The 27,668-nt window shown below is 49.0% G+C and overlaps 10 protein-coding genes across 10 annotated transcripts; 5 read left to right on the top strand and 5 right to left on the bottom strand.

The window, feature by feature from the left end:
• Positions 1–2,253: 2,253 nt before the first annotated feature.
• N7481_001199 (uncharacterized protein) lies at positions 2,254–3,959 on the bottom strand (the record flags this gene model as incomplete). Its single annotated transcript, XM_057260418.1, has 3 exons — positions 2,254–3,610; positions 3,658–3,808; positions 3,869–3,959. 3 exons carry the CDS (start codon positions 3,957–3,959, stop codon positions 2,254–2,256), a joined length of 1,599 nt encoding a protein of 532 aa, XP_057128250.1.
• Positions 3,960–7,760: 3,801 nt separating this feature from the next.
• N7481_001198 (uncharacterized protein) lies at positions 7,761–9,191 on the top strand (the record flags this gene model as incomplete). Its single annotated transcript, XM_057260417.1, has 3 exons — positions 7,761–8,224; positions 8,284–8,645; positions 8,725–9,191. 3 exons carry the CDS (start codon positions 7,761–7,763, stop codon positions 9,189–9,191), a joined length of 1,293 nt encoding a protein of 430 aa, XP_057128249.1.
• Positions 9,192–9,662: 471 nt separating this feature from the next.
• N7481_001197 (BTB/POZ domain protein) lies at positions 9,663–10,272 on the top strand (the record flags this gene model as incomplete). Its single annotated transcript, XM_057260416.1, has 2 exons — positions 9,663–9,699; positions 9,947–10,272. The coding sequence occupies 2 exons, from the start codon at positions 9,663–9,665 to the stop codon at positions 10,270–10,272; spliced, it is 363 nt and encodes a 120-aa protein (XP_057128248.1).
• A 20-nt stretch (positions 10,273–10,292) lies between these two features.
• On the top strand, positions 10,293–10,523 carry N7481_001196 (BTB/POZ domain protein; the record flags this gene model as incomplete). Its single annotated transcript, XM_057260415.1, has 1 exon — positions 10,293–10,523. The coding sequence occupies one exon, from the start codon at positions 10,293–10,295 to the stop codon at positions 10,521–10,523; it is 231 nt and encodes a 76-aa protein (XP_057128247.1).
• Positions 10,524–11,178: 655 nt separating this feature from the next.
• On the bottom strand, positions 11,179–13,975 carry N7481_001195 (ribonucleotide-diphosphate reductase subunit RNR1; the record flags this gene model as incomplete). Its single annotated transcript, XM_057260414.1, has 3 exons — positions 11,179–13,581; positions 13,660–13,817; positions 13,957–13,975. 3 exons carry the CDS (start codon positions 13,973–13,975, stop codon positions 11,179–11,181), a joined length of 2,580 nt encoding a protein of 859 aa, XP_057128246.1.
• An 832-nt stretch (positions 13,976–14,807) lies between these two features.
• Positions 14,808–15,473, bottom strand: N7481_001194 (putative GPI anchored cell wall protein; the record flags this gene model as incomplete). Its single annotated transcript, XM_057260413.1, has 3 exons — positions 14,808–15,073; positions 15,167–15,315; positions 15,376–15,473. 3 exons carry the CDS (start codon positions 15,471–15,473, stop codon positions 14,808–14,810), a joined length of 513 nt encoding a protein of 170 aa, XP_057128245.1.
• Positions 15,474–16,803: 1,330 nt separating this feature from the next.
• Positions 16,804–17,712, bottom strand: N7481_001193 (kinase-related protein; the record flags this gene model as incomplete). Its single annotated transcript, XM_057260412.1, has 2 exons — positions 16,804–17,462; positions 17,673–17,712. The coding sequence occupies 2 exons, from the start codon at positions 17,710–17,712 to the stop codon at positions 16,804–16,806; spliced, it is 699 nt and encodes a 232-aa protein (XP_057128244.1).
• A 947-nt stretch (positions 17,713–18,659) lies between these two features.
• Positions 18,660–19,950, bottom strand: N7481_001192 (uncharacterized protein; the record flags this gene model as incomplete). The annotated part of the gene is made up of 2 exons (XM_057260411.1): positions 18,660–19,860; positions 19,940–19,950. The coding sequence occupies 2 exons, from the start codon at positions 19,948–19,950 to the stop codon at positions 18,660–18,662; spliced, it is 1,212 nt and encodes a 403-aa protein (XP_057128243.1).
• Positions 19,951–20,358: 408 nt separating this feature from the next.
• Positions 20,359–21,603, top strand: N7481_001191 (dihydrofolate synthase; the record flags this gene model as incomplete). The annotated part of the gene is made up of 1 exon (XM_057260410.1): positions 20,359–21,603. The coding sequence occupies one exon, from the start codon at positions 20,359–20,361 to the stop codon at positions 21,601–21,603; it is 1,245 nt and encodes a 414-aa protein (XP_057128242.1).
• Positions 21,604–22,395: 792 nt separating this feature from the next.
• On the top strand, positions 22,396–26,927 carry N7481_001190 (serine/threonine-protein kinase; the record flags this gene model as incomplete). Its single annotated transcript, XM_057260409.1, has 10 exons — positions 22,396–22,578; positions 22,671–22,805; positions 22,871–22,900; positions 22,953–23,017; positions 23,080–23,512; positions 23,579–24,373; positions 24,437–25,316; positions 25,374–25,421; positions 25,461–25,577; positions 25,639–26,927. 10 exons carry the CDS (start codon positions 22,396–22,398, stop codon positions 26,925–26,927), a joined length of 3,975 nt encoding a protein of 1,324 aa, XP_057128241.1.
• Positions 26,928–27,668: the final 741 nt, after the last annotated feature.

Below are 27,668 nucleotides of genomic sequence, written 5' to 3'. Positions count from 1 at the left end.
TACCCACGGTTTGCCCCCAAGCCACTTCCCTCTTTACTCCACTCGAGCATTCCGACTTGGTTACGAGATTTCTTCCTCAGAGGATACGAGTAAAGTACTTCTTTTTGATTCTCGATCCTAGTCTGCGTACCTGACCCGGAGGCCCCGGGACGATGGTCAGGAACATTGCTGATTGGGACAATAGAGTTGCGCCAACGGAGAGTAGCGCAGGGGCAAAGGCCAATTGACCTTCGTTTCCAGTGTTGCCCATTCACAGACACCTCCTGGCCCTCCTAACCCCAGTGGAGCCTAGCTGGACCGGCTGAAGGAGCCGAAGCCAACGGTTACGGCCATACTCCGTACTAGTCATGCTCTTACCCATGTGCCAACCAATGTGGAATACATACACCCTTTCTCCCCCATAAGAACGACCAGACAAATCACTCTCGTCACCCATTGTCCGACCAATTTCTATTCAGGCACATCTTTGCAACCGGCCCAATTTCCCTGACCACCTTGCGAACAGCGCACCGCCTTACCTGTCTTCTGCAGGCCCTGAGCGGGTCCCTGCGCCCAATCGGGCCTAATCGAATGAGACACGATCTCATCCTGATCGAACAGGTAAACAGCGAATGCCACTCGTTCGTTTCTGCAGCTGCAACGGAGCAATGCCGACGCTCATCCCGGCTGTCTACTCGTAAAGTGGCCGGCCCCGAATGGAATGGAATGACGATGCGGAGTTCAACGTTCTGGACCTGTTCCCCTCTCGTCCCATTCTTTTCTCTTTCACCGAGCCGAGGAATTTTTCGTTCGGTGGGTCCGTGGCTTAGAGTGGCGATCGCCCACATGAAACCCCAGGTCGGATTCTGGCCCTGACAGAGAGACACTGACGCAGTCAGGTCAGGGCCCAACAGGTACAGCCGAAAGGGGGCACAAGATGGGATGAAGAAAACGGATCCTACTCCTCCTCCCCTCTTCCAAATTGCATCTGCTGTGATCTCCGACCTGTCGTCCTAGCCATTTCCCACCACACCTTTCACAGGGCCCAGTTGCTTTCGCTTTCGATCGTGGGGCCCAACATGAAACGCGCCCGATCGCCAAAGCACGATTCTAGACCCGACCGAACAGAAGCCACCAGGACCCCTCCCCGAACCAATCCCAGCCCTGGCTCGCTTTTGGTGCAACCCTGTCGCGAGCGCTGGTTGGCATCCCATTTTTTTTTTCGTGCGGTGGAGTCCCTTTCCGTAGAAGGGAAGACTTCTCCGCCACTTAATTTCACTCCACTCATCCGACGATCACCCCGGAATAAGAGTGTGCGACCGTGGTTGACAGCGGCACAAAGATGGCTCTCCTCGCCCTGAATTAGATGGGATGGAGTAGAGCGGGAGGACAAGAAGAGAGGAGCAAATATGTACGCAGTATCCGTACTCCGTATGTACTCCGTCAATCTAGAACAGTGAGGTGTGGCAGGGTGGGGTTCTGGAACGCCATCGGAGGAATTTGGGAATGTCAGATCACGCCGAGGACTGAGTCTGACAGTACAAGTGGAATGCGGGTGAGAGATTATCGGAATGCGACAATCCACCTGGGCATCATCATCTCCGAGGCGTTAACTGTCACTGTCGCAGATCTCAAACATGTTCGAAGATATGCCAACCTTTAAATGGGCTGGCGTTTAGATTGTATGGACAAGTCTACACTTTGAACAAAGGTAAAAGCGATCACTAAGAATGAGTCCAGTTGAACCTATCACATAAAGAGAGACATAGAAATAACCACAATACCACCCTTGATGCATATCCAAAGCCTAGATCCAACAAGATGCATTTACCAAGAAAACCCACCTCCTCCAACCCCAACCCACGCCTCCGAAAAATCCCTCAAAGACCGCCGCAACAGGAAACTCCAAAGAACTTGATTTCGAAGCATAATGGAATAAAGAGCCCCGCGTGGCAAGTCGACGACCGCAAAAAGAAAAACCCCCCCCACCACGTTGCAATCCCGGCAAACCTACCTACTAAACGAACACCTTCCCCACGAAGAACCAAACTTGATGTTCCTCTGGAAGAACAGGAAGAAATGATTTTCATGGGTTGCCAAAAATGACTCGGGCAATGAGGACGAAGATGTTGCGCCATCTACGTATTGCCTCCATTCAAAAGAGTTTTTCCCTTTGATCCGGACTTTTGTTGATGTGTCAGCGCCGGAATTGGATACGAATCTGTTGGGGGCATTTTGAGGGAGGGATTGGGCATAGAGCTGCCCTGCTGTTTCTCATTGACCCTCAAGTGAATATGCTTTTGCTAGCATTGCCGAACTCGCAAGTGTTTCTTCATCCTCGTAACCCAGTACCTTCATTCTCTCCTTTCTTGACCTCGATGCCATCTTCCTAACATCTGCAACATTGCCACTTTCTGACGCATACCATGCACCTCTATAAAGGAGTGTGGCCCATCTCAATAGAGAGGTTTGTGAACGCGGTGGTTGTGATACGGCCGATCGAACATGAGGATAGATCAGTCGGCATTTCTCCCAGTTTTTATACTCACCGGTTGGGAACTCCCAGTAAAGATTGTTAATGAACTTCTCTCTCCACTGGTATATTTCACCGTGTTTGTTCAGCCACATATGTGTTGCTAGTTGCACCAGTTGATGCGTAGTGAAAAAAGAGCTGTTCTCGCTGATAGATATAAATGATAAGTTCCTTAATGCCATGATATCATCTTCAAATTCAGAGCTCATATCAGTTTCAGAGGTATCTCCGCCAGTAAAATCGTCAATGAGCTCTGGAGTTGTTTTGCATTTAAATTCAGGTTGAGGCCGGATAAGGCTCTCTGGTATCCCTTGCCGATCGAAAAAACTCATCATTAAGAGCAAATCTGCAGCAGATTGTTTGGTTTGTCGAAGATAGTCGAACGATATTTGCCAAGTCACCAGAATTGAGTTCTTTGCCTCAGAGTCGCGGTAGAGATTAACTACCTCTGCTTCCATTAGCCTCGTCGCTTTTCGCTTATTCTCCTGGAAGTCTCTCAAGTATTTTGAAACTGAATAGCGAGGCCCCCGTTCGCGAATAAAGCTAGCCGCCTGGACGATGGCAAGCGGCATGAACTCGAGAGCTTCGACTAAACGATGACTACCTTGACTTTCTCTTGATTGGCCGAGCTGTCTTTCAAGAACCTCCATCGCCTCAGACCTTTCCATCGCTTTAACTTCAAGAAGATCTCGATAGTGGACCATTCTCAGGGCGACCGCTCTGCTCCGACTTGTGATGATCAGAGAGCCATTCCGGTTTCTAGGAACGTATTCTATTAGCGGCTTTGTTATGACGTTCATTATGTCTCTCCCTAGAGTGCCTTTTTCTACTACCGGAAGCGAACAAAGGAACTCGTCATCATCGGCATTATCAAGGATACAAATCCATTTCCCTTTCTTCTCATTTCGCAGCCAGTTTTCGACCTCTTTGAATATGTTGACCTTTGGATCCTGACGACCTGGAATTTTAACTTGGTCTGCAATATCCCGAAAGCTTTGCTCGAATCGGGCTTCGTTACTCGCATGGATCCAGAAAACCCACGTTGTCCGAGATTCGGGTCGAATCTGGTACGAGTATTCGATGGCAAGTTGCGATTTCCTTTGATATATAAGTAATAAGCCACGAACCGGTCGGGGTACGCTTACCCGAAACCGCCGAGGCCGACCAACGCTATCCGCGACCCTGGCACGGAGCATTTCTTCTGAATCTGGTTGAGCAGCGTTTTACGGCAGACAAAGTCTGGATGGCGCGGAAATGGGACAGTTGATAGAGGACTAGGCGGGGTTTCCGGTCGCTCTGGAGAAAAGCGATCATTAGTAAGTCGACATTTTCGATCGTCTTCGGTTCCTGACTTACCCGGCGGTAGATGGAATTCAGCGCTGATTGGGCCATGGCTAACTCCAACCTGGAGCGCATGATTGCTGCCACTGAATGATATCGATGCCATGCTCAAGTGAATTTGCAGTGTATGGAGTCCATTTGAAGCGTCGTGGGCTTCGCCCCAGCTCGAGGAGGGGCTTGTTGCGGCCTCTACGATCAGCAAGACAGGGATCAAACTGAGATTGGCTACGACGATCTTCTACTCGCAGCAAGGAATGCGCAGCGGCTTGGAGAATATTTCAGGGATGCAGTCAGAAAGAAGCATCTTCCTGGGCCAACTTTGTTAAATTTCCAGTCGAAATTGAAAAAATTAAATGAAAATTTTGATGATGCATGCGGCCTACTGGGCATTGAATTTACACCTCTTACGCATACACAGATTGATGCAGTGTCGTGAGTATGCTCATATGGTATGCGCTTCTTGAGCTAACATTGCATAAAGGAGCGAGCAAAAAGTCCCCTCGCCAGCTCTCACAAGGCCAATTAAAAACAGGGACATTCTCAAAGGCGCACTATATCTATATTCAATTTCCTCATTCCTGCTGTATGCCTTCTATCTTGGATACCCACCGCTCTTTCTTGGATCCATGCGGGCTCTGAAATAGGGACATCGACTGACGCAAATTTCTTCCAAACACTCTCCTCGGCTATTATGCAAATACTTGGGATAGTAACATCACTCTGGCCAGCTATGACAGCTCTTCACCTGGGCCGCGTGGCCAAGGTGTTTATCTTCGTTTCAGCAGCCGGAGGTACACTGTCCACCATTATGGCTATTCCCTTGTACCTTTATTTCCCCGTAAAGTGGAGCGGAGCGGCGCTATATGGTGGATCTTTTGGGCAGTTCTTGCTACAATTACAGCTAATACTTGGGATACCAAAACAACAAGAGCACCAAGATTAGTTCCCACTATTGTTGGAACAAAGCTTCACTATGCATCCTTATGGTTTGTTTCGAAGCTGCACTCGAGTCATGGATGCTTGTTCAAGGTATCTCATATGTCTCGAGCATACCGTGTATGTCCTGGCGAATTGACAGCCTTCTTTGACTGACCTTTGGATCTCGCGCGGCTGATGCTCGATTTTGTGACTCAAAGAGCGAACTCGCATCTTTGAGAAGTCACAATTGTATTTCAATATCAAGTAAAGTTTTGCTCTAGATGTTCGCGAAATGCCTTTGGCACGAATGAAAGCGATCTGCGGGGTCATTCGCCATTGTTTTGCAAGGGAACTTACCATCTTACAAATAGAGGAAGCTGCCGAAGTGAGGGGAGTTTACAGTGGTGAGAATATTGCTTATGCAGTATTTGAGCTACTGACAGAGCTTGATCTTCAGCAAAGGCTTCTTATAATTACTGGTGATAATACCAGTAATAATAAAGCTATGGTTTTAATCCTTTACGGTCTTCTACCTACAAATACCCAGTTCTATAGGATTGGTAGTTTTATTCACTATCTTGCTTATATCCTTAACCTAATCGTGAAGAGAATTCTTTGTGTCTTGAAGTCTAGCTCGGCCGAGGAAGCTATAACTCTCTGTGATAACCTCAACTATAAAGTTCTCTCAGCTGAGAGTGCTCTATTGCGTATCTGAGTTCTTACGATGTGGATTGATTAAAGCCCTCAACGACAGCAGAGATGGAAGAGTGTATATGCTTTTATAGAGCTTCCTAGCGTATACATCCCCAGTGACGTTGATATACGCTAGAATGCAACTTTTTTGATGCTTGACACTGTATTAAATGTAAAGGCACAGATTAATCAGTATATCAGTATACAGTCTGACCTTCCTTAATTCACTGAGCAGGATTGGTTTTGTTACTCTCAACTACGCCAAGTTCTTGCTCGGTCTTATGAATTAACCCTTTTCGTGTCTTGAAAGCAGCCTCAGATCAGTATAACAATCCCTCTTTACTTTAAGCTTTATAATCAGCTTAATCAGGGTGTTTAGAGATAAGGAATGTTCGTTGAGATCAACTATAACATTGTGGATGCTATTTAACGTGGTCTGACTAAATATCAGAAGTATTATACATTTATAGATAATACTGATACTTAATATACTGTGTTGGTCCTTGATCTAAGAGTAAAGGGAGATCTTCTGTTTAACGAGCTATCTGATCAGCATACTGGACAGCTGATTATTAATATAATTTATATATATTCGTCATTAGTATTATTATAAGAAGGTAGCTGCCCTAATCTCTTCTTCTGCTAATCCTGTCCTATTGGATTATAAGGATAGTACTTCTGAGATTCAGATGCTGCAGTGCTTAACACCAATTATCTGGAAGCCGGCGGGGTCTGATATCGATAACTACTTTGCCTTACCTTGAATTAACGTAGGTATATCTGATCCTTGGTAGCTAGCCAAATAGTAGTATACTTATCGTAAGAGTATACCTCAGATGGCTACAGCCGTACAGGAATATCTTATAATTCCTACGTCTGAGGTCAGTGTTGAATATCTATTCAGCGGCAGTTATAACCTCCTGAAGGTCTAACGGATAGGAATGAACAGTAAGACGATACGTATGTTGATGTTAATAGATAATATCTAGTACTGTATAGTTGACGTTATTGTTATTGCTGCTGTTGCTTTTTTTTATTAACCTTTATATATTACTGTTGCTTTTTTATTGAACTTTATATTGTAAGTACTTTATGGCCGTAGTTGTGACCAGAAGATAGGAAATCAATGCTACTCCATTTATTATTATGTTTTTGGACGTCCTGGTGTATCATGGCAATATTGAAAGACCGTCGTGGTGGTTGACTTGCGCGATCTGGTCGACATACGACCATGGCCAATATACGGCCACCGATCATTGCTGTAGATATTATAGAGACTATTGGAGCTAGTTCCAGATAGGAAATAGATGTAGCTTTATTTTTTTTATTGTCTTTTTGGATGGGTTGGCGCCCGGGCGTGGCGTGGCGATGCTGAACGGCCATCGTTGTGGTCAACCTGCGATGGTCGTCAACTTGCGATGCGCGATTGTGGTCGATACGCGACCGGCCAAAATACGGCCACCAAGTATGGCTATAGGCGTATAAAATATACCAGAGCTAGTTCTAGATAGGAAGTAGATGCTACTTTATTTTTTATTACATTTTTCGATGGTTTGGCGCGCTGCGGCGATAACGATAAATGCGATGCGATATCGCAAAATTGCGATATCGTGTGCAGCCCTATTCCCACCACCGACTATTAAAACCTGCCCCCACCTTTCTAAGAAAAAAAAAAATCGATAAACCGGCGGGTTTCGGGGATACGGGGGCTAAGCTTTCTAGCGTTATACTTGGCTTTTGCTTGGCCCCCACTTTAGAGGAAGAGGGTTGAGTGGAGAAGACCCTCCGCAGTGGGCTGAGCATGGCCGATCCAAACCAGAGCCACAGGGAATGGAAGACATGTGTGCGATATTCGTCCACGCTGGCGCCGGGTTCCATTCTTACGAGAACCAGGGGAAACACCTCCTAGCCTGCAAGCAGTAAGTTACCAATTACTCTTAGCAGGCCAAATGCTAACCCCACAACAAAACAGTGCCGTGAGAGCCGGCATGGCTGTAATTAACTTACACAAGATCTTAGTAAAAGCTTATTGTAGACACGTCCTGAAGATAATATAGTTTATTACATCAGAGGCGCAGCCATGTCCGAGACCATCAGCACTAGTCTTAAAATAGGCAGCAGATTGCAGCTCTTATTGGCTAGGTCTTATCCCTGGCCCCCAAAGTCATTTTATCTTCCAGATTGAGGCATTGTTGCGACTGCCTTCTCGTACACCCGGCTCACGCAAATGTCCTGAGGTATAAAGCGTAGGATTTGCTGATGGTTTACAGGTGCATAACACATATACGAATCGAAAATGGCTTCTGACCCCATCAGTTTCGTCAACCTCCAGGATTCCCTTGAATCTCACAAGTCTACAGACTTTGATGAGGAAGATGGCACTCCGATTGACACTGCAACAGAAGAGGAAGCCAACACAGCAATCGCCTCTTTCATTGAAAGCAATTCCAGAATTGTTGTATCTCCTTCTTATAAGCGAATTGCATGCCCTGTTGTGATCCCTCAACGACGGCCCGGAAACAAAGAGCGAGGATTCATGAAGGCGTATGCTCCAATGTTATCCCAATATGACATCAGCCAAGAACACTTCTATGATTTTATCAACGCTCTGAATAAAGCAGTCCAAGCCTCTAAAGTGATTGCTGCCGTGCAAGTTGCAGCATTCGGGGCTTCGTTCGTGCCGAATCAAATCTCCCTGGGCGTGACAGCGGCGGTGCAGATAGTATCCGCAGTCGCAGCAAAGGCACAAATAAGATGGAAGTAGGTCTGGCACTCAAAATCTTTGAACATTAATTTAATCTGACACTCTTGGTCTAGAGAGTAAACACGTTTTTAGATAAAGCGAATCGAGAACTATTCGGTCCTCGAGGACTCCACTGTATGATTGTTGCATACAACCCTCTCCCACAGCAGCAGCAAGAAGATATCAATACTTCGATGGTCAAATCATCTGCTAGCGCGAACCCCGGCCCATCTCAGAGCAAATGGCCAAATAAAGTCAAACAAAACTTGCGCAATCCCTTCTCCGCTACTACAGAAGGAGAGCAAAATTTACCATCAGAAATCGCGCCTCTGACATTTTTTGACGATGAGGCCGAGAGCGATAAAATTGGAAAGAAAGAGAAACCTTGGGACAAGCTGAATAATTACTTTGATAAACGCGCCCGGGCAAGATATGTAAGTCTCCAAACTTCCAACAGGGAGCCTCCTGGTAACAAATAAATAGGCCAGTGAAAGCAATTATGACGCTTTATCCTCAGCTCCCGAATCTAAATTCAAAAATCGATTCCTTGACCCTAATCATCCGGCCAGTAATGGGGGTCTTCTTGGCTTGGTATCAGGCGGGAACCTTACAATAGACCCAAAAAAGGCAATGGAAGACACGAAAAGTTTATATCAACAGCAGGAAAAACTTATTGATGAGCAACAAAACAGTCTGTTGGAGATGTGCCGCAGTCAGTTCCAAGCCATGGGCCTCTCTGAACAACAGCTCTGCGAGTATGTTGCAGCTTATGAGCAGCAATTCCAGCTACAACGAGACCAGCTACAAGCTCAAATAAAAGCAACGGAAATTATGCCTAGAAAAATCTTGAGGAATGTTCTTTATCTCATGGTTGTTAACCTGCCAACTGAGGAAGAAGTTGAGGTAGCCAGGATGGCGACGAATACGGATGAGGAAGATGATGGCAGGCAAAGAAGCTTAGTGACCATGATCAATGTACGATAGTCAAACTCAGAATTTTAGTTATTGCAGGAAAGAGCATGCAGTATTGATTTGAGACCTCATACTAGAGGTCGTTCATTTTTCTAGATACTGTACTTACGCCCGTTGCATTACATTTTGCTGGCTAAGTGGCAACAAGCGTTGACGCCAGAAAAGCCGAAGCAATCGGAGGCTCGTCTTAGCGCAATTTCGAATCTCCAAATAACCGCGTCCAACCAGTGAGTCTTCCGGGGGTACAGTGTGAGTTGGGCAAGGGAGCAGATACAATTCATCCCACCAACTTCGGGGAGACCTACTCCGAAGCTCAAGTATACTTTTAAACCCGTGATCAAGAAGCTGATACAAATGACTCCATCGTTGGAAGGTTACTTCCTCTTCAAGGAACTTAACAGTCATTTGAACGATATCTTCAGAGTCTTGAGCCAAAACAGCATAGCCTGCCCAGAGTTCTGCCGCATATCTTGCCATCGGAAAATGCCTCTTAATCTCTTCATGGCTACCTTTGATGTCTGTAAGATAAGTCAAGCACGTCTTCGTGATGGAAATGCTGGCATTCATGATTTTAAAATCTTTGTCACTGAGAAGGTACTCTTTGACAGAAAAGTGGGCAAGGTGTAACTCTTTATCCGTGGCGCGAACGATTGTCGCTAAGCCGGGACAGTAATCCAATAGATCAGTTTCATTTTGAGAGAAATCCCACATCTACTCATACATCCTCCAAGTCACTATGTGAGAAATGGCTAACAAGATATGCATAGGTCAGGAAGGGGAAACAGGAGTGATCAACCTACCCGACGACGACCCTGATGCAATCAAAATCATGGTGCAGCATGTTTACGGAAAACGCCTCAAAACCTGCAAAACGACTATAAAAGATAACTGTGACGATTGTCGTGCCCGATTGAGTTTGGAAGTCTATGCCGTTGCCGACAAATACTTGATCCCCTCACTCGCCGTGAGCGCGAGAAATGAGTTCAAAGCCTGGGCTGCCACCGAGATGGGCACAAAACCTGGGCGCGCGTCGTGGATGAGATCTGGGAAGGACATGGATATTCTGGCCTCTATCCTGCCATCGAGACGCTGATAGTGGATGCCATTGCTCAAATGCTTGACAGGGAATGGCGACCCTTCGTCGATAAAAGGATGAGGCTTGGGAGGCTATCGGCAGATTTCCTTTGCCGAGTTGTCGAGAAGAAGAGCTTCGATGCTTCTGATGAAGAAGACGAAGGGGAAGTGATCGCCGAGATGGAAAAGTTCGAGGATCTAGAAAACAAGATCGATGGTCTGGAATATACGTTCAAGGATCTGGAACATACGATCAAAAGTCAGATATAGTGGATCAAAGGCTACAGATCTACCATCCGACAACTCAGCAGGAGATGGCCAGTGACTGCCGATAGCTACCGGTCAGATGGCATTATTCATATGATATTCGAGTTCGACATCTAGTAGTAGGAGATAATCCTCATCCAATCTTAATTTCCGTGGGAATCAAGAAAGTTCCAGTCATCATAGGAATATAGAAATATTGTCGTAGCTTGAATCAACTTTGGAACGGAGTCGAATTTCATCTTCTAAGGGCGGAAACCCTCGCAATCGATGCCCAGCACAATCTGCAGGGGACTTGTGAGGTTACAGATACTATATATTGTATTAGGTAGGACATTGATCGAATCATTAAGTTCCTCATTATATCCCTCGATATCTGGAAGATCTATTTCGCGAAGAACTATACTACACTTCTACACAGAACACTCTCAGCATGAACATCATTGACTAGAAACTAACAAAGGAAATGCAAAACAAATGAAACCGCGCCAGATCCAGAGCAGAAAAAAAAGGACAAGAAAACCATAAAGCTCATCATATAGGTACATCAATCACACATTGGGCAAATTGTAGAGGTGTGCCAAAGGGGTTGGGGGAAAAAGGGGAATGGGAATTGAGGAAGTACATGGGAAATCGTATAAATTTTTGGGACCAGAGCTCTTTAGCCCTGGCACATGATGCAAGCATCCTTGTTCTCGATGCTGCACTGCAGAACGGCATCGGAGTAGATGTCACCCTCGGTCTTCTCAGTCTCCTCAGTTTCCTCGGCGGCCTCGCCGCTAGTCTCAGTGGCAGTGGGGGTAACGACAGGGACAACAGGGTCCGCAACCAGAGTGCGAGGGCTCTCTTGAGGGGCGGCGGCGGCGGCAGCGGGCTCAGCACGGGGAACAGCGGAGTAGCCGGAGGAGGCGGCGCCACGCTTCTTGTACGTAGGGTTGGCACGGGCAACGTTGGTATCCTCAACCTTCAGCTGCTCCTGGTCGACGGTGAACTGGATGGGGGCGGAGGCGGCCATGGTACGGAGGTAGTACATGCCGGTCTTCAGGCCCATCTTCCAGCCAGCGAAGTGCATGGAGGTGAGCTTACCCATGGTGGGCTCCTTCAGGTGAATGTTCAACGACTGGGACTGATCGATGTAGGCACCACGGTCGGCGGCCATCTGCAGGATGCTACGCTGAGAAATCTCCCAGACGGTCTTGTACAGGGCCTTGATGTCGGCGGGGATGTTGGGGATGTTCTGCACCGAACCGCCATCAGCAATGATGCGGTTCTTCATGTTGTCGGACCAAAGGCCAAGGTCGACCAGGTCCTTCAGCAGCCAGGGGTTGACAATCTGGAATTCACCAGCAAGGACACGGCGAGAGTAGATGTTGGAGGTGTAGGGCTCGAAGCACTCGTTGAAGCCCAGAATTTGACTGGTGGAGGCAGTGGGCATGGGAGCGACCAGCAGACTGTTGCGAACACCATGCTCGGCGATGGTCGCCTTCAGGGAAGCCCAGTCCCAAAGGTCAGTAGGGGTACGGTCCCACATGTCGTACTGCAGGATACCCTGCGAGACGGGGGAGCCAGGGTAGGTCTCGTAAGTACCGAGCTCCTTAGCAATGGCAGCGGAGGCAGTCAGAGCACCGTGGTAGATGGTCTCAAAGATCTGAATGTTCAGCTGCTTAGCCTCGGGGGAGTCGAAGGGCAGACGCAGAGCCAGGAAGGCATCGGCCAGACCGTTGACACCAAGAGCGATGGGACGGTGACGGAAGTTGCTCTTCTTGGCCTCGGGAACGGGGTAGTAGTTGATGTCAATGATCTTGTTCAGGTTGCGAACCAGGACCTGGACGACCTCGTGCAGCTTGCCGAAGTCATACTCGCCACGAGCAGCATCAACGAAGGTGGGGAGAGCAAGAGAGGCCAAGTTGCAGACAGCGACCTCGTCGGGAGCACTGTACTCGATGATCTCAGTGCACAGGTTGGAGCTGCGGATGGTTCCCAGATTCTTCTGGTTGCTCTTCTTGTTGCAAGCATCCTTGTACAGCATGAAGGGGTTACCAGTCTCGGTCTGAGCCTCAAGGATGGCATACCACAGCTTCTGAGCCTTGATGGTGACACGGCCACGGCCCTCCTTCTCGTACCGCTCATAGAGAGCCTCGAACTCGTCACCGTAGACATCAGACATGCCCGGGGCCTCGCTAGGGCAGAACAGAGTCCAGTCACCGTTGGCCTCAACACGCTTCATAAACAGATCGGGAGTCCACAGAGCATAGAACAGATCACGGGCACGGACTTCCTCCTTACCGTGGTTCTTGCGGAGGTCGAGGAACTCGAAGACATCGGCGTGCCACGGCTCAAGGTAGATGGCAAAGGCACCAGGGCGCTTGTTACCACCCTGGTCGACGTAGCGGGCAGTGTTGTTGTACACGCGGAGCATGGGGACAATACCGTTGGAAGAACCGTTAGTACCGCCAATGTATGAACCGGTGGCACGAATGCGGTGAACGTTCAGACCAATACCACCAGCAGTCTTGGAGATCATGGCACAAGTCTTGAGAGTGTCATAGATACCCTCAATGCTGTCCTCCTTCATATCAACTAGGAAGCAAGAAGCCAGCTGGGGCTGGGGGGTACCAGCGTTGAACAGGGTAGGGGAAGCGTGAGTGAAGTACTTTTGGGACATGAGGTGGTAGGTCTCAATAGCCTTCTCAATATCTTCGCCGTGAATACCAACAGCAACACGCATCAGCAGGTGCTGAGGACGCTCGGCAACCTTGCCGTCAATGCGGAGCAGATATGAGCGCTCCAGGGTCTTGAAGCCGAAGAAGTTGTAGTTGAAGTCACGGTCGTACACAATGGCGGAGTTCAGCTCATCAGCGTGCTTTGTAACGATCTCATAGATATATTTGGAAATCATGGGAGCGGGCTTTTTGTTCTTGGGGTTGACATAGTGAAAGAGGTCGGAAATGACCATAGAGAATTGCTTCTTGGTCTGCTTGTGGAGGTTGGATACAGCAATACGAGCGGCCAGGATGGCGTAGTCGGGGTGTGTAACGGTCATGTAGGCGGCAGTCTCGGCGGCCTATACCAGTTGGTAGGTTAGCACTTGGTCTCGAGAAGATTTCAGTCGGGTCAAAATGGGGTTGATGGTTCCGCATACCAGGTTGTCTAGCTCAATGGTTCCAACACCCTGGTAGACACCAGAGATAACCTTCTGGGTGATAGCAGCAGCATCAACATGCTCTGGGTCGAGGCCATAACACAGCCTGGAGACACGGGCAGTGATCTTGTCGAACTGCACCCGCTCTTTGCGTCCGTCTGTGACATCACACGTCAGTACTGATTCGGAAGGTGGTGGCAATGCCAGTTGTTGCTCACTCGAGGCAGCTGGGCCAGATAGAGACGCGGGAAACGCGTTCACTACCTCGCACTGCAGCTCGAGGAGGGGGTCACTTACCTCGCTTGTAAACGAACATCTTGAAAGAAGAGCAAGGGGTATGAGGGGGAAAGAAGACTAGGATAGAATGAGGGGGGGTATCAGAGAAGAGGAGAGAAGTTTGTGTATTAGAGTATTGAGAAGTAGAGGGGGAGGTGAGATGAGGAAAGGAGAGAAGGGATAAGAGTAAAGCAGATGAGAGAGAAGAACATGGGAGGGGCGGAGAATTATTTGGAAGGAGCGACGCGTTTTCTGCTGGCGATTTTTCGTGTTTGGCTGGTTCGCTCTTGCCGCGCTGAGTAATTAATCACCCACTTTCCGCGCGAGTCACGTGAACACGCGCCTCTCCGTCCATCGGAGGTCAACAAAGACAAAAGATAGACTAAGCAATGACTATGGCCATGCTTCGGCTGAGCTGGAACCGGGCGGGGATACACATTCCGGGCTCAGACGATCGGGTAAGCCGAGTGGCTCGGACTACATCTATGGGGCCAATTGATCTTCCGTTGTCATAGAAATCCAGGCTACCCCCCCTATCACTGACTCACCATCCTCCTTGCTGCCTGCAGATATGACCCAGTTACCTATGTTGCCTACACGACGCTGGTCACTGGAGATCTTCAAAAGAAGTACGAGTATCAAGGGATATCATTTCAACACCAAAGCAATTGGGTCTTTGCCTTTCTAATATGACAAGCGGTGTGGAGTATATCATGTGCAAACAATGCAGCCGAACTATTCTATATCACCTCTCCAAGGTGCAGTGCAGTGCAGTGCAGCGTAGTGGAAGTGGTGAAAGAGAACAACCGAGAAGCAAGAATATCAAGGCCAGATTAATCAATCAATACATCTGAGGACTACATCGCGGATCCTTACAGCAATGCAGCAGCGCCCATAAAGACGGCCGCACCGACCGCAGTGATCGAGAGCTGGACGCTGGGAGCAGCAGCACCGGTGTAGGTCGAAGCAGAAGCAGAAGCTGTACCCGTACCAGTGGTAGACTGGGAGGATCCGCTGGTGGACGAGCCGGTGCCGGTGGCCTCAGAACCGGAGGAGGTAGCGGTGACGAAACCAGAGCTGGTAGCAGTGGCGGTGCTGGAGCCGGTGGTGGTGGAGTCAGACTTGGAAGAAGAGAGTTCTGTACAAAGTAGACGGATAACATTAGCCAAAGAATGCGCCAATCAGAGGACCTCGTGGGGTGAGGAATTCCAAGATTCGGGTCGATCCTTACCAACTGTGTGGCCGTTGGCCTTGCAGGTGCTGGCGTAGAACTTCAGGGCCTTGTCAGACTTGTCGCCGCAGGAATCGGAGATGCTGGACTGGATCTTCTTGGAGTCATCGCCGCAGATGCTGGACAGGTCGGCTGGGTCGGCAGTGTCGCTGGAAGGGGGTGGTTAGTTTCGCGGTCGGCCAATTCAGGGACATCAGAGAACGACTCACCCAATGACGGACAGAAGGCAGGCGGGGGTCTGATCGGCGGAGACGAAGCTGGCGAGGGCAACAAAGGCCAGGGCGAGAGTAGACTTCTTGAAGAACATGTTGACGGAATTGATGGAAACAAACGAATTGACGAGAGTTGGATTGATTAAGACGAGATCGCACAGCGAATCGGGGAGTCTTGAGAGTAGTATTGGTTAGAGTAAAGATCGTGGGGTGCAAAAGAGCGACAAGGTACGGCGAAAAGGAGTGCGCGCGTAACGAAGAGGACAAAGAGTGACGAAGGGGAGCAAGTGAAGTCGAAGTCGAAGTCAGATCTCAGGGTCGGAAAGCAAACCAGGGACCAAAGACAGCCCCAGCGGGAGCCACCGGTATGGGGCTGTATGGTAATTGACATCTTCTGCTTGAGGGCGCATCGGGACATAGTAAGCTTCTGTAATACAGATACAACGTATTCTGTAACCCCACGCTGGGTCTCACTTGCCCCTATAAAGGGTTTAGCGTCAGGGACCCCTAAGCCAGACGAACTTAGTACTACCACTGGTAGGTTGCATTGAGATGATACAAGAGCATGCGAAATGGTCGACAATAACCTGAGCTTGCTAATAGACCTACTTACTGATGTTGGAATAGGAATAATTGTTCCCGAGGTCTATTCCAAGGTTATCATGGGCAGAACCAAGGAACCGAGTTGTAAACAATGTCTCGGTTTAGCGTCGGGAAAATAATTTCTTTGGTCGATTTTAACCTTGAATATAATGAAAGTGGTCTGTCAGAATATATCCATATCTAGGGAAAATTTGATTGAAATATCTCGTACACCAAGGTTACCATGGTACTAGGTAGCCAAAACAATTAATAGATAAGGGCCCTGATGGGATCGATCGCTTTTAGTGATATCGTGAAAGCTCTTGGAGACTGGAGTCCCTCAAGACAACTCCATTCAGTAGCCAATTAGTGACTTTGCAAAGTTTCCAATCACGAGACCGTTGTGAAGATTTTGCGTGATGCAGGGGCAGTTTAAAAAGTCTATGATATGTCAAAGAGAAGAATGCTTTGAAAGACCGTGTCAGTGCTATTTGGTGAAAAAAACCTTGGAACTTGAAGACGTATCCATGATGAGGCAAGAAAAATCTACATTCTCGAGGTAGGATTCAAATTCCAACATTGGAAATAGTTACATCAAACTCTAGAGTTCACTCTGGTGGCAGGTGGCAACGCGGACATCAAATGAATGCATACTCGTACCAGTACCTAGTACCCTTGAATTCCGAGGTCCTGCGTGTAATGTAACTTCGAACTAATATAGATTTCAGCAAGCGTAGCTTGATTTTTAATCATCTTATTCGAGACCCCCTGAAATAAGTCTAAACAATAAAGCGCTAGAAAATGCAACACCACCCAAATTCATTTATCTCCAAGAATCCGTCACTATGACTTCTCCCAATTGGGATCATAAATGCTAGAAACAATCTCCTGAACAGGTAACCTATATTCCAAAATCTCTGCCCCATTAATCAAATCATTCTCCGCAACCCTCTTCTCCGCCTCGGCCTTATCCTTCGCAATCCCCGCCTTAACATGCCTCCTAACCAACCTCCCCCTCGCAATCTCAAAATCAACATCAACAAACCAAAGCTCATCCATCAACCCCGCAGCCGTACTCCAAGGCACCTTATCAAGACTCAAATAATTGCCCTCGAAAAAGACCACCCGGCAACTAGCCGGAATCTCAATATCATCATCAACGGGATCCTTAACCGCGTGGTCGAAACTAGGCGCGTAGATACTCTTCGAGTCCGCCGTAAGTGGCTTCCGCAGGTCTTGAACCAGAGTGAGGAATTTCTCGCCATCAAATGTAAATGCTGCGCCGCGCCGAGCGAAGGCGTGTGTTGGGTCGGGCATGGCTGATAGCTGTGCGCGCGTGAGGTGATAGCCGTCCATTGGGAGGGATGTTGCGATGGGTTGCATGTGGTTGGAGGAGGGATTTTCGGAGGCGTAGATTTCGTTTATGCGGTTCGTCATCATTATTGCTAGGGCTGTTTTGCCTGAGCCTGGGATTCCGCTTACGGCTATCATTAGGCGGGTGTCTGGGGGGGGAGGGTTGTGAATTTCGCTGGGGTTGCCGGTGGTTAGCTTGAGCTTTCAAGATAGGTGATTGTGTGTGTATGTGTATGTGTATGTGTATGTGTATGCGTGTGTGTCATATGAAAGAAGGGTATTGGGAGATGTGCCTGTTTGATAGGTCTTTTCGCGGGCTGCTGGGTGTAGATCATGTGGAGTGTTCTGTCTGGACATACCCCATGTCTTCTTGATCAGGTGGTCCACCTGGCTGTTCATGATTGTAGACGTGATTTTGTATGTGAGGCCGGTGGCCGAGGAGGAGTAAAAGGAGGAGGTGGTGGTGGTGGTGGGCTTGCAGAATTGCGAGTGTTAGACTTAGACTCGGCGGGATTCCAATGACTGGTGTCGCGTGATGTTGGGTTGGCAATGCAAGGCTCTAAAGCTGGCGAATGCAATTGGCGGGAATGGCAGGGGTAAGTAGGTTGGGAGAAGAGAAGAGAGAGAAGAGAAAAGAATTGGAGACTCGGAGTTCACCCAAACCGATGCGATAACGAATTGGCGGGGCAGCTGCGATTGACTCCGGCGGGGACGGGGACTGCAGTGCTCCGAAGGGAAGTGCAAGTGCTACGTCACTTGGGGTAGAGTATACAAGTACTAATAGTACTAGTACTCGTACTACTGCTGCTGATATACTGCAGGATCTTTATTTTATACTCCCCGAATACACTCATCTAGACTTGATTTAGGATTCTGCACGAAGGCCGATCACTATGATGACATCATTCGATTATCCAGTCTAAGGCTGGGCGCTTTTATTGGACAGAAAATAAACACAAGCGCATCAGAAGTATGAATACACAAAATGAAGAGTTTTGGGTATTCAAAATCAGCCGTCCAGTGCAACTGGTAAAAATAAGAAACACTCCCGCATCCTGTGCAAGAAGGAATCAATGCTGGTTCGAGACGAGAACCCAGAAACAAACAACAATAACAAATAACAAATAACACCTTCAAAATGACAACCCAGCTCCAGGAAGCCCCTTGAAACACCCATAAGATATCCGAACGCCATGCAAATTGAAAACAAGAAATGGGCAAGGTAGAGAAGAAGAAGAAGGGATAAACAAGCTGCAGGCTAAGTCGTGGTTCCAACATGAAAACAAAGGACCAGAAAAGACCGGTATAGATCAGGCTAATAATAATGAGAAATGAGGACAGGTCGATCAATGGGTACGGTCATTTTCATTAGGTTCGGCACTGGCACTGAGGCCGCGGCCCATGTTGCGTGAAAGGCCAGCTCCTACCCACCATTCATCGGGGATGTCCTCCCGGCGAGCGAGTCGGTCTAGGATAGCCTGCATCTGATGGATATCGGACTCGTTCGAATTGTCGGAGAAGGAAAAGGAGATGGTAGGAATTGGAGGGTGTCCGCTGATTGTCGAGTGGAGACCAGCAGAACGGCGAAGGGGCATTTGAAGGCCCGAGGGAGTCAAGACCCGATGGTAATTTACAGGAGTATCCTCATCGTCCGAAGAAAAGTCACAGGGGTTGAGATGATCGGGGTATGGGTCAAGGGATGCCATAGGATGGCTGGAGTTCCGGGAGGATGGTTGTGTTTGGGAGGAATTCGCAGAGTTTCGGGATGTCCCAGTGCGCGGCGCGTCTGTCGCAGAGGCGGAATTTGAGGAGAAGGAGGTGTCGGTGGAAGGTAAGTTGGCATCAGGAGTGATGGTAGAAAGCAGGGTCTCCCATGCGTCGCGATCGCCATCGGGGCTCAGGCTACGTTGGCGATCGCCAAGACCATCGATAGCTGATTCCCGGGGTCGAGCAGGTCCATTTCCGGTCCGGTAGTCTCGCAGCAGAACAGATGGAATGTGGGCGGCGGGTTCACGGCTTCGGCCATCGCTGCGGATGAGAGGAGGCAGGCGGATGCCATCGATAGATGGGTGGGATGAATGGTAGATTGCGGGTGGGAAATTCGGGGTCAAGAAGGGGCTCCCAGTTCGCCCATGTGGAGGAGAATCCGGGCTTGCGAGAATATTGGCTAGGGCTTCATCGCGAGTAATGCGAGAGCGTCGACTCGAGTGAGAGTGATCCCGACGTGGCGGATTCGGACGTGCCGAACTCCGGTTCAAGGCCTCGCGCCGGGTCGTATCTAGATCTAATCCATCTTCGCTGACACCGAGGTTCAATACGGGAGATCGCACTGCCGATTGTCGGTGACCGATGCCGTAATCGCGATGGATTTCATCAAGAAGTTGTGATTGAAGGGTGGTTAAGACGCCGCCGCCGCGCGCGCGGGAGGAATGGCGTGATGCGCGCCTGATCGTAGGTTGGCGGCGGATTGAGGAACGCGCAGCAGCAGAGGAATCTTTCTCAAGGGCGGACCTTTTGTTACCGACCTCGGAAGGCTCGCGCCACATCCTATACCCAAGTTAGTCGTCACGGCGATGAGGTGGCGCATGCGACAAGGCAATGCGGAGACAGAAGGGAGTAGACTTACGGAATGCCCATTATGAAATGTAAAGAGTGAAGTAAGAGAACGAAAAGCAAAGATTAAAGAGGAGTGGTTTGCTTATAAAACACGAATTTGACGCGACCCCAGACGTAGTGGGGATGGGAGGGGTGGTTGGAGATGCGATGGAGCCGATCGGGAAGACTGAAAAACCTCACCAGTTGGTCTTTTGGGGCGGAGATTGTGGCCTGATGGCCTGGAGTTGGCCGCTTTGTATTAGTCATCTGATCAGACGGCAGAATTAGTGTCGTGTCACGTGGATCATGACGATCCCCGCGGCGGAGCGGAAATCAAGCGGAGTCACTTTCGGGTTTCCCGTGATGCGTTCTTAAGAGTTCTTGAGCTCGCCATTACCTTCTTTCCAGCCTCCAAATCATGCCAATTGATCCCCTACTTTTCTAGGAGGGATGATTGAACTTGGTCTCAGCCGTGTCTCACGGCTTGTTCAGCAGAGTCCGCTGACATGGAAAGCAATTCATATTGCGGGGACGAATGGAAAGGGCTCGATCAGTGCATATCTCTCTCATATTCTATCCTCTGAGGGAATCAGGTGTGGCCGCTTCACATCTCCGCACTTGATTGATCGGTGGGATTGCATTACGATAGGCGAACGGGTAGTCAAGGAATCGCTCTTTCGACAGATCGAAGACGAGGTCAAACGCCGAGACCAGACTTTGGGTATCGGCGCATCCGAGTTTGAGCTATTGACTGCGACGGCCTTTGAGATCTTCAACCATGAACAAGTTGAGGTCGGTGTGGTTGAGGTGGGCATGGGAGGTCGCCTGGATGCCACCAATATCTTGAACAATGTGTTGGTTTCAGTAATCGCCAAAATTGGCATGGACCACCAGGCTTTTTTGGGCTCTACCATTGAAGAAATTGCCGCCGAGAAAGCTGGGATCCTGAGATCAGGAGTACCCTGCGTGGTCGACGCCACCAATGAAGCCGCGGTGATCGACACCATCACCAAACGAGCCCAAAATCTAAAGATCGATGCCAGCTTCGTCTCTCCAAGTAAAGTGGAAGAACAACTGCCACCATTGGCCCAATTGTTCCGCAAACTCGATCTCGAACCTCATCAACAAGAAAACATGTGCTGCGCAGTTTCCGCACTACGCCTTGCTCTATCTAAGATTCGCCCTGAAACGGACGCTTTCTCTCTGCTTCCCCGTCTGGCCGATGTCAAGTGGCCCGGGCGATTGGAGACCATCTCCCTACAATCATTGATTTCCCGCACAGATCCCATCCTTCTGGATGGTGCTCATAATCCACAGTCCGCAGAGGTTCTCGGGAAATACGTGAATCGCAAACTTCGACCCGATTCTGGAAGCGTGACTTGGGTTATTGCCGCCTCAAGTGGAAAAGACCTAGCCGGTGTCTTTCAGGCTATCATCCGGCCTGGGGATAACGTTGCTACGGCCGAGTTCGGACCTGTGGAAGGCATGCCATGGGTGACACCGACTAATGCGTCTGAACTTGCCGGAGCCATTCGATCTATACCCGAGATCGGTCGAGTACAAGAGTTCGAAGGCGATCTTCTTCCTGCAATTCAGTGGGCTGGCGAAGTGGCTGACGGTCGGCCCCTTGTCATTGCTGGTAGCTTGTATCTGGTTTCCGATGTGCACCGCTTGCTTCGTGACGCGCAAAAATGATACCATGTATTTCCAGAAGTGTGTTTGACCTCTGATCGGAGGAAACCTGAACTTGATGTATATATAGAACTAGACCGCCAATGTAAATAGCACTCCACCCTGTGATGTGGGGAAATGCCTCACCAAAATGTGAAAATAATGTTACCAACTTCAAGATGAAGTATACTAGTACTCTAAAACAATCAATTTGGTACCTAAAACCGGGGCAAGGGGGAGAAACTGGCAGTGTATACCTAGTAGGTACCCAACTTAAACTTGGTAGGGCTGATCGGCATCTAGCACAGCCCGCTGCATCATGCGGCTTGTGGAGAAGGAAAGTTCAAGTTCAAAACAACCACCGCTACCCCAACACTACCCCCTTGAACCCCCATCCCCACGAAACCCGGTGCTCGCTCGAATTTGAAGGGCCTCCCATTCATTCGAATTCTCTCGATATCCGTTGAATGCGCACCGGGTATCGGTAAATCCCGTGAACACCAGGGCGCGAGAGCTGAAGTCCTGTGATGATCGCTTGGTGAGACCCTGTGAACCCCCCTCCTCAACCCTGCAATCGAATGATACCTCCATCTATCGTTTGCGATCCGATTGGAATCAAATCGAACTAATCAACCGAATCTATAGAACAGGCGGACATGAACTCTGAGCTCGCTGCCCTCGGCTCCTGCCTTCTTCCTTAGCTCTCTTCAGGGCCTCCCACCCCCCCACCACCCCCAGTCAACCTGAAACCACGTCCTGACGATCGGATCAAACGCCTATCGGATCATCATCTGGCCCCCCTCGGCCTTGTCTGTGATGGTTTCTCGCTCCGAGGTGAGTGAGGGGCAGCGCCCCCTCACCCCATCTAGAACCCCCGGTACGCCGATGAAACCGCGATTGGCACGAGTCCAGACGAGTCCGACAAAGCGAGAACAAAAGCCAAAGGAGGATCAACCATTGAAGTCATCGGCCATGGATGTTGCGGAGCTCAAGGACTATGTACGATGGCATTCCCCCTTCCCCCTCTTCTTTTGGCATGGCCGCACAACGGGGCACTAGGCATGCTAACACTGGCGTTTGGGGCTGTATAGCAATTGGGTGACTGCCTGGGAAGAGGCGCTTTTGGATCAGTTTATCGCGCCCTGAATTGGAACACTGGCGAAACTGTTGCGGTCAAGCAAATCAAACTGGTGGATCTCCCTAAGAGCGAACTGCGTGTTATAATGGTATGACCCCGCAAATTTGGACTGTCTTGTTACCTCGAGCACTCTTCTAATATGAGACCTCACAGCTTGAAATTGATCTTCTTAAAAACTTGGATGTCAGTCGTTCTCTCTCCCAATCAACTCGACGCGGACTGACCCAAACAACAGCATCCAAACATTGTCAAGTACCATGGATTTGTGAAATCTGTAGAAACTCTAAACATCATCCTGGAGTATGTGTTTGGAACCCTGGCTAATTCTTCTCGATATCGACAAATACTAAACCAGCTCACAGGTATTGTGAAAACGGATCACTCCACTCCATCGCTAAGAACTTTGGACGATTCCCGGAGAATCTTGTGGGGTTGTACATGTCGCAAGTTCTTCATGGATTGCTATACCTACACGAGCAAGGTGTCATTCATCGTGATATAAAGGGCGCCAATATTCTTACTACCAAGGAAGGCCTTGTCAAGCTTGCTGACTTTGGTGTGGCCAGTCGGACCACTGGTTTGAGCGAGTCCAGCGTCGTTGGCACACCATACTGGATGGCACCAGAGGTTATTGAGCTCTCCGGTGCGACGACCGCCTCAGATATCTGGAGCTTGGGGTGTACAGTCATTGAACTACTCGAGGGAAAGCCACCCTATCACAGTCTGGCTCCTATGCCGGCATTATTCCGCATTGTCAATGACGACCATCCACCACTCCCCCAGGGTGCATCCCCAGTATGCCATTGTTCTCCCTATCGGACATACTCCAGTACCGTATCGGCATGACTAACTTTTGAATAGGCCGTGAAAGATTTCCTCATGCAATGCTTTCAAAAAGATCCCAATTTGCGAGTGTCTGCGAGGAAGTTATTGAAACACCCGTGGATAGTCAACGCTCGCCGCTCTGATTCCGTTATACCTAAGAAATCCACAGAATACGAAGAAGCAGTTCGAAGTGTGCAAGAGTGGAATGAGGCTCTCCGTTCTCCGGAAGCGGGAACATCACGGAAAAGCAACAAATTTGACAATACTGCCTCGCATCCCGTCCGCAACACACCGTTGATGGATACATTACCCTCTCCAACTTCCATGAAGACAACAGATCGCTATAGATCTCCCGAATCTGCCCAAGATGATAATTGGGACGATGACTTTGCCACGGCAATTTCTCCAAGCGCACTTCAATTACCTCATCTACGTCCACACGACAACTTTGGGGGTATGCTTTCGTCTGAAAGATTGAAGGCATTTGCTTCACTTGACGGTACCATGTTGAGACCAGACGACAGCTTCGACGAATTTGAGGAGACATCTGACTCATTCCAAATCGCGGAAAATGATCCTTTACAAACGATTCGTCCTTTACCAGCCAGGCCTACAGCCATCGAGCCCTCCAAACCTCATAGTCCGACTCGACGTCAGCCTAGCAAAGCTTCGTCATCCGCCTTTCAAAAAGTTCCCATTCTTTCACAAAACCCCGTGCCACACATGAGGAGAGAACGACCAGCCCATCTCTTCAAAGAGAATCCAGTGGAGGATTATACTGACTTCATAATGGCTAATGAGGATGTTGATGGGAAGGTTGCAGCGTATAAAGTGAGTTTAACCTCGAGGGATTAAAAAGGAAAGGCTTTGTTCCAAGTTGCTAACCAGTCCCAGGAGACGGATGGTGACCCCGCATCGCCTATACGTGACAAGTCAGTCTACGATTTCGATGAAGATCGGGGTGGCCAGCAGCCTCAGCTTCGAAAACAGCTCTCCGTTAAGCGCGATCGTTCCACCATTGAGATCCAGAAGTTTACTGAAAACGAAGATGATGAGGATTTCTCGGATATTCTTGGCAACGATCAGGTCGCTCTAAATACGTCTGAGAGCGATGACGGGTCTGAACAGAACAGCTTGAAGTTGAACACCAAACTATCAACCAATTCATGGTTGGGCGACCAAGACGACGAAGATGATCCCTTTGCGCAATTGGAAGAAGGCTTCGATGAGATGGATTTGGAAGCAAACATCCAGCGTGACAAGAATGCTCGCCTCCGCAGTCAGGTGGAGGGCTTGGTGGACTCTTTGAAGACTTCCCAGGACGAGGATGTTCTTGCGGAAATTTCCGAACAGCTTCTTGCTGATTTCTTTGACCTGCCCGATACCAAAAATATCATCATTGGCGCCCATGGAATGCTTCCGATCCTGGAAATCCTCGACACCTGTCGTCGTCGGGATGTTATATTCTATCTGTTGAGGATTGTGAACGCTATCATCTACAACGATTATGAGGTCCAGGAGAACTTGTGCTTCGTTGGTGGAATCCCTATCATCAATGAGTTCGCGTCGAAGAAGTACCCCCGCGAGATTCGACTTGAGGCCGCCGCCTTTGTCCAGCAGATGTACCAAACTTCGACACTCACCCTTCAAATGTTCGTCAGTGCCGGTGGCTTAAATGTCCTGGTAGAATTTTTGGAAGATGACTATGAAGACGAACGTGAACTGGTGCTGATTGGCGTAAATGGAATCTGGAGTGTCTTTGATCTGCAGGTAGGTACCCCATGGGTCCATGCTCAGCTCCATGATCTTAATACTAACTATAACCTTTCAGGGATCGACGCCGAAAAACGATTTCTGTCGAATTTTGTCGCGGAATTCCGTCCTTGATCCTCTTTCCTGGTACTAAGTCGAGTTTTAGATGAAGAGGGAGACCTGGCAGATCTTGTAGAGGCTCGCATTGCAAGCATCTTCTTCATTTTCTCGCAGGCTGAGAATCATGTCAAGGAAATGGTAGCGGAGCGAACGGTTTTGCACAGTATGATTGATCTTTCGGTATTATATCTGTTTTCTCAATTTTCGCTGACAATCTCTTGTAGGGGTTTTGAAAGATCTGAAGCGAATGTCGCCCATGCACCAGGTCACGATGTTGAAATTCATCAAGAACTTGTCTATGCTTTCCACAACCCTCGATGCCCTGCAGAACTCCAACGCCATCGATGTCCTGACCGATCTCCTCCGATCTGCTATGAAACTCAGCCAACGCCACTTCCGCGAAGTTTCAAACCAAATTCTCAACACCATCTACAACATGTGCCGATTGAATAAGTCTCGGCAAGAAGACGCCGCTCTGAATGGCATTGTTCCCCTGCTCCAGAGGATCGTCCACACCATGGGGCCTCTGAAGGAGTTTGCCCTTCCAATTCTTTGCGATATGGCGCAATCTGGAAAGGTTGGCCGCCGTGAATTATGGCGCAACAAGGGTCTCCCTTTCTATATCTCTCTACTTGAAGATCCCTATTGGCAGGTCACCGCTTTGGATGCTATCTTTACGTGGCTCCAAGAGGAGACCGCCAAGGTTGAGGAGAGTCTGCTGGATAATCGCCATGATAAAAACTCATTCGCCGATTCCATTGTGGCTTGTCTGGCCGAGGCGAAAGCAAATGCCTTTGAGAATCTTCTTGAGCCCCTACAAAAGCTTCTTCGACTGAGCCCCCCTGTCGCCTCTACCTTAGCTCGGCCCGATCTGTTCACACGATTAGGGCAGAAGCTGCACCATAATAAAGCCGCTGTCCGACTGAACATTCTGCGTATCATCTCAAGCATCTGCGATTCAAGCGAACAACAAGGCGAACTACTCGTCTCATACGGATTGCTAGACGCGATCCGCGAGCTCGAGAACGACCCGGCCATCCTGGTCAGAGACATGGCAGGCAAATTGATCCAGTCCAGCGAAAGGAGCGAAGCCTTCGGCGTCCCCAAGCGCCGACCAACAAGTCGAAGAAAAAGCACATCAACGACTCCGCCCAATCCCTTTGCCGCCTCAACCCCATCCACCCCATCCTCAAATCGCACCAGTCAGTCCCGAGCCTCCTACTTCGATGGTCGCGAAACTCCCCGTCACCCTCGTAATGCCCTAGGTGGCTCCTCGCTCGCCCTCCGACCTGGAAGTCGGGACGGCAGTGGTTCGGCCTTGAATCCAGCCGTTAACGGCAGCGCCATTAACCCGCGTTCCCGACTTTCGCGTGGAATATCTAGTAATAACCGTCTTTCGCAACTTGAAATGCTCCAGGATGAGGAGAGCAAGGCTCCGAGTTCCCTTGGTCGCAGACCGTCCATTATTCCTAGGCGGAGGAGAACGACTGTGGCCGACTCTGAATGGACTTGATGACCTAGCCTCCCATTGGTTGCTGTACCTTAGTAGCCTGTTTCGATTGCTCTGCGGCCTCTTTCTACATACACATTCCTATTTTCTTTGTTCATGCTTCTTCCTTCCTTCACTGCTCTTTTTTCTTCTCTATTTGTGATAAGACCACGGCGTTTTCCGAGGGTGGGCTCTGGGCTACGAGGTTGTTGGTCACTATGGTTCTGCTCTCCAAAACATGTCTGTCTTTCCTTTGTTTCCTAACTTGCTGTGCTGGGCACTGGTTGCTGCACATAGAAACTGCATAAACTTCTGAATGAGACATAATCTATATCATTCTGCCTCCATGGATGGTCATGTTGAAGTACGTATTTTGGTATCAAGTCTGATAAAACCTACAGCAGGTCCACTCCCTAAAGATCCTGCGACCACGACCTCCCCACCCACCGCACCTGGCCTGCCGTGACATTAGTAGTAGTAACCTGCTGGATCTTAATACATTGCAATTCTATTTTAATCGAGCTTAGCTCGACCTTTTTTGCTTTCGATATATTTTCCGAATCTTGCTGCATCATTCCTAGTAGTACTAGTAGTAACTTCAAGTTGAATATGGATCTTCAAGTTCTCAATGACAAGGCGTAGTAAGTTGTGACTCCAAGGTTAACTACTAGGGTTCCCAAAATTCATAACAGCCCTCTTATCTGTAGCTACTAGTAATACTATTATGTATCTACTATCCATCTATACTGAATGTAGTATGTTTAT

Source organism: Penicillium waksmanii (assembly GCF_028829765.1).
Source record: "Penicillium waksmanii strain IBT 27052 chromosome Unknown utg000001l:1.0-4852451.0:1.0-4856178.0, whole genome shotgun sequence".
Classification (NCBI taxonomy): domain Eukaryota; kingdom Fungi; phylum Ascomycota; class Eurotiomycetes; order Eurotiales; family Aspergillaceae; genus Penicillium; species Penicillium waksmanii.
Note: the sequence above shows the minus strand (reverse complement) of the source record. Positions and strands in the feature narration are given on the sequence as shown.